The 7,891-nt window shown below is 48.9% G+C and overlaps 1 protein-coding gene across 1 annotated transcript; it reads right to left on the bottom strand.

Annotated features, from left to right (window-relative positions):
- Nucleotides 1–422: 422 nt before the first annotated feature.
- LOC135441441 (olfactory receptor 14C36-like) lies at nucleotides 423–7,248 on the bottom strand. Its single transcript, XM_064700986.1, has 2 exons — nucleotides 7,230–7,248; nucleotides 423–1,402 (listed from the first exon to the last, which is right to left on the bottom strand). Exon 2 carries the CDS (start codon nucleotides 1,353–1,355, stop codon nucleotides 423–425), a length of 933 nt encoding a protein of 310 aa, XP_064557056.1. The 5' UTR covers nucleotides 1,356–1,402; nucleotides 7,230–7,248.
- Between the last annotated feature and the right edge of the window lie 643 nt (nucleotides 7,249–7,891).

Here is a 7,891-nt window from a genome sequence, read left to right as displayed (position 1 = left end):
GACATGAGCCAGCAGTGTGCCCAGGTGGGCAAGAAGGCCAATGGCTCCTGGCCTGGATCAGGAATGGTGTGGCCAGCAGGAGCAGAGCTGCTGTGCCACCACTGATCTGCCCCCAGCTCTGCACACAGACATTGCTGCTACAGCTCCAGAGAGGGCAATTAAACAGCATATCTGCAGAAAACATTGCTGGGACATCCCTTAGCTCCTTTAAAACTGCCAAGAGCGCAGCCTCTCATTGACACAGTCTCTGGCCACAGGGAAGGTGGAGAGAAACAAAATGAGAAATGGTAAAAACCATGACATTTGTTTGTGGACAATATGAGAAAAGTACAACAAAGCAAAAGAACATCCAAAATAAAATCAAAAAGAAGTATCAATAATAACTTTTATTAGAAGTGATTTGCAGAAATTACACAGCCAGTTTAATGTTCCTGAAAGCATCCACTCATCAGTCTCCTCACTGCAGCCTTGAGCTCCTGGTTCCTCAGGCTGTAGATGAGGGGATTCAGGGCTGGAGGCACCACCGAGTACAGAACTGACAGGGCCAGATCCAGGGATGGGGAGGAGATGGAGGGGGGCTTCAGGTAGGCAAATGTACCAGTGCTGAGGAACAGGGAGACCACAGCCAGGTGAGGGAGGCAGGTGGAAAAGGCTTTGTGCCGTCCCTGCTCAGAGGGGATCCTCAGCACAGCCCTGAAGATCTGCACATAAGAGAAAACAATGAACACGAAACACCCAAGTGCTAAACAGGCACTAACAGTAATGAGCCCAAATTTCCTGAAGTGTGATTTGGAGCAGGAGAGCTTGAGGATCTGTGGGATTTCACAGAAGAACTGGCCCAGGGCATTGCCATGGCACAGGGGCAGGGAAAATGTATTGGCCGTGTGCAGCAGTGAATAGAGAAAGCCACTTGCCCAGGCAGCTGCTGCCATGTGGGCACAAGCTCTGCTGCCCAGGAGGGTCCCGTAGTGCAGGGGTTTGCAGATGGACACGTAGCGGTCATAGCACATGATGGTCAGCAGATAAAACTCTGCTGAGATGAAGAACACAAAGAAAAAGAGCTGTGCAGCACATCCTGAGTGGGAGATGTTCCTGGTGTCCCAGAGGGAATTATGCATGGCTTTGGGGACAGTGGTGCAGATGGAGCCCAGGTCGCTGAGGGCCAGGTTGAGCAGGAAGAAGAACATGGGTGTGTGCAGGTGGTGGCCGCAGGCTACGGCGCTGATGATGAGGCCGTTGCCCAGGAGGGCAGCCAGGGAGATGCCCAGCAAGAGGCAGAAGTGCAGGAGCTGCAGCTGCCGCGTGTCTGCCAATGCCAGCAGGAGGAAGTGCCTGATGGAGCTGCTGTTGGACATTTGCTGTAGCTGCACATGGGGACCTGTTCATGGAGAAAGGACAGTGACTAGTCAGGAGGGCCAAACCTGAGCCATTTCCTGCAGATTGTCCCACTGGGACTCACCCACCCTTTTTCCTGCTCTAGGAAAACCTTCACCCAGGTCCCTGCCTGAGCTCCAGTTTTTCTGGCTGAATGTGCCAGGAGCAGCCAGGCCTGTGCGTGGGGGCTCTTGAGGAGCCATCCCTGCCCCAGTACTGTGGGTTTGTGGCCATTTGGAAGAGGGACAAGCCTGGTTAGTCAGGATTTCTCAGGGAAATCACTCCTACTGCAAAAAGGCTTGGTGCCATTTGCACTTTCAAGTCCAAAGGATGGCAGTAGTTTTTTAGGAATTCTTTTCATATGCACATATCATTTCTGGCTCTCTGAGGTCAGAAATCTTCAGCATTTCTGCTGCACTCAGAGTTTGCCACTGAGAGATGGGAGAGGCAAAGGATTCCCTGTGGATGAGGGAAGGTGAGGGGCTGGATGAGCTTGTTCACAAATGCCCTGGCTTTGCACCTTTGGCTGCAGTCAGAGCACAATGACACTCCTGGGTCAGCCTGGGATAAACCAGACCCTGCCCAGAGCAGAGGGACTCCTGAATGTCTCACCCTCTCTAAAGATCTCTGGGCAAGGTCTCTGCACCCCCTTGTGCCAAGGACACTCACGGCTCCCTTGGCAAACCCAACAGCATTTCCTCAGCTGTGGCAGCTCTGCCCTTCCCCGTGGGACATTCAGGGAACTCCCAGAGGCTCTGGCACAGATTTGCACCCAGGAGGGCAGCTCAGAGCTTGGAAGGGCACAGCAAGGAGATCCCTGGCTGCGCCCATGATGGGATCTCAGGGATAGGGCTCAGCTTATTCCCCTTTCCCATGGACTGCTTTGCCCACAGCCCCACTGGTGCTCGGGAAGCTTGGACACACCATTCCCATGGACAGCCCTGCCTGGCAGGAATGCCAAGGGCAGTGCCTGACTCAGCTGCTGCAAATGCCAGAGCCTCCCTGAGAGCGGCAGATAACAGTGACAATATCAGGGCAGGGCAGAACCAAGAGAAGATGTTGTGGTGCTGTGCCTGAGAGGGAAGAGCAGAGACAGCCGGGAACTCAGGACAGTGTTCCCATGCCCAGCTGTGCCCAGCACCTCCCACACACCAACAGTGCCCTCATCCTGCCCCCAGCACTGCTCTCTTCAGCCCCTCTCCTTCCCTGAGCATCTCCCTGGGCCTGGACATTCCCTCCTGAGAGGAGCCTTGTCCCTGTCAGCGCTCACAGAGCCCATCCCAGCCTGTGTGCCCTGGCCAGGGCCCTATAGAAACCTGCCTGTGTGCCGGGCCCTGGCTGGGGCAGGCTCTGTGTGCAGCTGGGCAAGGACAGCTCAGGAGAGCCCTGCTGGGCCTTGCAGAGGTGATGCTGCTGCTGCCCAGGGCTGAGGAGTGGCTGAGGTCTCTGTTGGGAGGATCCCAGCAGAGAGAATGGCCAACTTAAGTTACAGTTCTGGAGTCCCTGTAAGGTTTTAGGCATTCCTTTGATGATCCTGTGTGTCCTTTTCAACTTAAAATGTCCTGGGATTCTGGGATTACCATTCCTGTTTTACTTCTTTCATTCCCCTGTTGTTTATAATCAAAAGAGAAAAAGCCCCTTGCAACAGTGTTAGAACAGTAAAGTAAAAACCAGACAATAATTGGAAGCTTCCAGGTGTTCCAGTCAGGATGGGGCACACCCAGGGTCTGATTTACACAATTTAATAAGGTTGATTAATAAAGAAAATTTAACAGGAACATCCAAAAGGAGATTCACTTACCCCAGTTACACACCCCTGGCTCCGTCCATTGGAGTAAGTCAGAGGGCTTCTTTGCCGTCAGTTTTTGTTATGACTGCTCAAATTCCGGTCAAAAAACAAAATGTTCTTGTAGGTCCTCTTCCTGATAATAAGATTTTACAGGATATTGTATGTATTGTATACTATATATATTTCAGGAATGCATTTAGACAATCAGCTTAATTTTCTAAAATCAAAGAAAAAGCTTAGGGAAAATAATAGAGTTAATACATGATTATAGTTCTAGAAGAATATAATAGTAATAGAGTTCATTAAGAGTTTAATAGACTTAAATAGGGATTATAGATTTAAAATTGTGTAATAGTAATTTATAGAGCAACAAATATATGAAAATTGTATAAAATGAAAAAATCTTTTTATCATCACCCCAACTTTCCCATCGTTCTCTAAGCAGGAAATTGAAAAAACTCTCAGTAAAGCTCCTGATCTTTACAGGAATCCTAGGCTTGCCTTCCTTGGGGAGTGCACTCTGGAGCAATACCCAGGCTGGTCTGGAGCTGGGAGCAGCCCTGCCCCACTCAGCCCATCTCAGCAGCATCCCCTGCCCTGCTCAGGGTGACTCCTTCCCCCCAGAGCTTCTCCCCAGTGCTGGGAGCAGCTGCCAGGGCTGGCTGAGAGCTGTCCCTGGCAGGCAGCAGAGTCCCTGCCCCAGCACAGCGCCCTGGGCTGCAGGACCCTGCTCTGCAGGACAGCCCTGGGCACCCCTGGCTGCTCTGCACAAGAGACAATCACAGAATGTACTCACAGGGTCTGCAGGCATTGGGATGTTCCAGCTTCAGGAGGTGCCTCCAGGAGCTACAGCTGCATTGTCCTGCAGCCAGAGGTTTCTGTGCCAAGGGCTGGCAATGATTGTACCCCAGGCACTTCTCAGCACCTTCCCTGCCCTGACTGATTGAAGCTCTCTGTGCCTCTGTGCTGTGCCTGGGGTGGCTGCAGGCAGTGCCCCAGCCCTGCTGGGCTGGCAGAAGAGCTGCTCATCAAGAGAAATGTGCTTTTGAAGATCTTCTTGGTTTACAAGGAGCTGCCTCTGTGCCAGGAGCCCAGCCCAGCTCAGCAGCACAGACACAGCACAAGGATTTTAATGAACCTCTGGGGCTTTGTGCTCGGGCCCTGAACATCAGTCCCTGAGAGGCAGCTGAAGAAACCTCTGCAGAACTCCAAGTCAGAATCCAACCCCAAACTTTCTTGAACTTTAATGGGTCCCAGAGAGGACCACAACTGAGAAAGTGTCTCCAATGCTCAGCCAGAGCTGAGAACTGGAGGCAGTGATGACAGGTTGAGACAAAGAGAAGCCAAGTCTCGGTGCCCTTGGGCACAGCAGGATCTGTGCCACCAAGGGCTGGGAGGAGATGCCTTGTCCTGAGGCCCTGGAGCCTCCTGGCAGAGCCCCAGCCAGGCTGGGCACTGTCAGCCCCTTGTCCTGCCCTCAGCATCCCCCCACAGCTCACATCCCAGTGGCCTCAAGGATCTGCTGGAAGGAGTCCCTGGGGAGCCTTGCTCAGGAATGGCCCTGGGGGCTCCTTAATGCTCCCTGCAGGGACTGCAAGATTTTCAAAGGACTTTAGGTTTGGCTTTTGCCTTGGATCTCTGAGAGGTTTGTGTAATCATGGCCTCCAATTATCTGCTTTAATTAGTCCCTGGAGAGGCTTTGTCAGTAACAACACTCAGTGGGGCTCATTAACGCTTCAGAGTACTTCAGTTATTTTAAGGTACTTGGTGTTTCCCTTCTGATACAGACTCTGTGAGAGGTTTGTGCAATCATGGCTCCAATTATCTGCTTTAACGAGTCCCTTGAGAGCTCTGTACTGACACTTGGTGGTGCTCATTAATACTTTGAGATACTCAAGGTTTTTAAGGTACTTTGAAATTTCCTTTTTACACTGAGTCTCTCAGAAGTTTTTTTGCTGTCCTGGTCTCCAATTCTCTCCTCCAAGGAGTCCATGAGGAGCCTGTGTTGGGATGGACCTCAGTGAGACCCATTGGTGCCTTGAGACACTTTGGGGTTTTCCACTGACTTTGACTCTTGGAAAGGTTTGTGCAATCTCCCGTCAGGCCCAGGGTTCCAGGGCTCTGCTCCAAATGCACCACAGGGCTCATTACGATCAAGCAAGTCCTGACAAACCATGGCTCTGCCTTGATTTCTCTCTGGTCCGGAGCAGTTCATCAGGAAGATTTCCTTTTACAGTTATGGAGAAATATTTCAAGGAGCTTCTGAGAAATATGTAATCCTATCTTAAAGGGTGTCTTTTATTGCTGTTCTTATTATACAAGAGGTGATTGCACCATTCTGTGATTGATGCTGGCTGTCTGGCCAGGTCAGAGAAGTTATACCTTGAGAGCTGATCCATTGGTGACAACCTTGCCTCACATTCCCCAACGCCATGTGAGAAACTATTTTTACTTTCAAAAATTTAAATGCTTTATTAAGACCTTATCATAATACAACAGAAGACTGAATAAATGAAAGCATACAATGCCAGGAGCAAAAATTCAGTCACTGTGTGCTCATCTACAAAATGGATATTCTGTTTTTTACACCTCTAGCCCCCCCCAAAGTCTTGTCAATCGACTTCTTCTCTGTCCAGTGGTGGAGATCACTGTCTTACTCCTTGATTGGAGCTCAGGTGCTGCCACAGTAACAAGCCCACCCTCCCAAATGCCCCGACTACTGAGGCCATCCTGTGATAACAATGCCAGGGGGAAGGGAAGGATACTATACATCTACAAACCTTCTCTTAACATATATTTAATATTCACTCTTTAATTGTGAGAGTCAACTGTAGAAATGCTCATCTATAATAAACCCCCCTTTTCTATAAGTAATTTTTTTCAAACAGTTAAGTAAAAAATTTTCTCTCTTTCTTGAATGAGTCATACCAGCATCTGTTGATGTGGGCAAGGACAGTGGGAACAGCAGAAAAAATTTCAGGTTTTCCTTAGACACACTTATTTGGAATGGACAAAAGGGCATCACAGAGGTCCAGTATGGCTTTGGCTGCCATCTACCGTGACTTTGTGGTTGCTACCCATAGTTGGTGCTTCTTAGGGGTCAGTACAGAGGCCATCTTGGTCCTGCCCTCCAGTCCCTGTTGAATTAAAAAGCAATTGAGGAATGATAGAGGTCTGATATGGCCTTTTGTCCCTACCTTATCATGCCTACAATGGTTCCTACCGGCAGCAGGGCTATGGAGCCTTCTTGGTAGCAAACAAAGGGGCCAACCCAATCTTGCCCTCTATTCCTTGTCTTACTTCTTAAGGATGCTGCCCCATTACCTTTTAGAGTCCCTTGTGTATTTCCCCTCAACAGATGCTGGTAATTCTCACCCACTAAAACAGGAAGACAGTTCTCGAGCTGGTTGGTGGAAGTTTGACTCTACTTTTTGGGCGTCTTGGTGTTTTTCTGGTTGTCTTCCAGTCTCTGCTTGAAAGTCAATCTTGTTTCACCCAGCCTGGATGTTACAGTCCATTCTTTGGGTTCTTCTAGTGGGCCTTTGACTCTGTGGGCATGAGTCCATCCCTGCTCTGCAGTTCACACGGCCAATTTGGTGGTGAGCAGTACCTGAAAGGGACCTTCCCACTGAGGAGTTAGTGGCTGATCTCTCCATGACTTAATCATCACCCAATCCTTGGGATTAATTTTAATGATTCTGGAATCCAGGGTGGTAGTTTGAGGAATTGCCCCTTTATGTCTTAGCCCTTCTAAGGTTTGTGCTATAGACATAACTTATTTCTTGGCATTGGCTTCCCCTTCCTCATAGGTGGCAACCTTCTGTGGTGAGGTCAGCAAGGGTAACCCAAACATCATTTCATAGGGTGACACCCCCAGATCTGACTGGGGTTGGGTTCTAATTCTTAATAAGGCCAAAGGGAGACATTTTATCCATGACATTTGGGTTTCAATCATTACCTTAACTAGAGCTCTCTTAAGAGTTTGATTCATTCTCTCAACCCAACTGGAACTCTGTGGATGCCATGGAATGTGTAATTCTCATTTTACTCCCAGGGCCAGAACAACTTTCTGCAATATCTTTGGTGTGAAATGAGTTCCCCAGTCTGAATCAATTCTGTTTGCCATCCCATATCAGGGAATGATTGATTCTAGAAGTGTTTTACTCACAACACTGGCATTGGCTTTCACAGTGTGTACCACCTCTACCCAATGAGTCACATGATTTGCTATCACTGGCAAAAATTTCCACTGTTGTACCTGGGGAAGCTCAGTAACGGCTACTTGGATGTTTTGGAAGGGCCATAAGGCTAGTTCTGACCCTCCTCTGGGTGTTTTCCTCATGATTTTCTTATTCACTTGTTGACATATCGCACACCGTTCAGTTACTTGCTTAGCTATTCTGAAAATTCCTATGCATCCCCAATCACTTAGAAATCGATCACTTCGCACTTGTGTACCCCAATGTGTTGTTCTATGTATGCCTTCTAGCATTTTCCTGGCCAGGAGTTTATTCAACATTTGCCTCCCATCTGCTAATCTCCACTTCCCTTCATTGTCTTTCTTGGCTCCTATTTTAAGGAGTTCTTCCTCTTCTGTCCCACGGAATACAGGGAATTTTGCATTTCTTTCATGGGTGTAAATACTATTGTTAGTTTTTCTGTCTCTGATTCAGTTGCATTTTTAGCTTCTAAATTGGCTAAATTGTTTCCTTGCACCTCCTGAGTCAC

The sequence above is a fragment of the Zonotrichia leucophrys genome, unplaced genomic scaffold (genome assembly GCF_028769735.1).
Source record: "Zonotrichia leucophrys gambelii isolate GWCS_2022_RI unplaced genomic scaffold, RI_Zleu_2.0 Scaffold_295_65744, whole genome shotgun sequence".
NCBI lineage: Eukaryota > Metazoa > Chordata > Aves > Passeriformes > Passerellidae > Zonotrichia > Zonotrichia leucophrys.
This window is presented reverse-complemented; position numbering and strand designations above follow the sequence as displayed.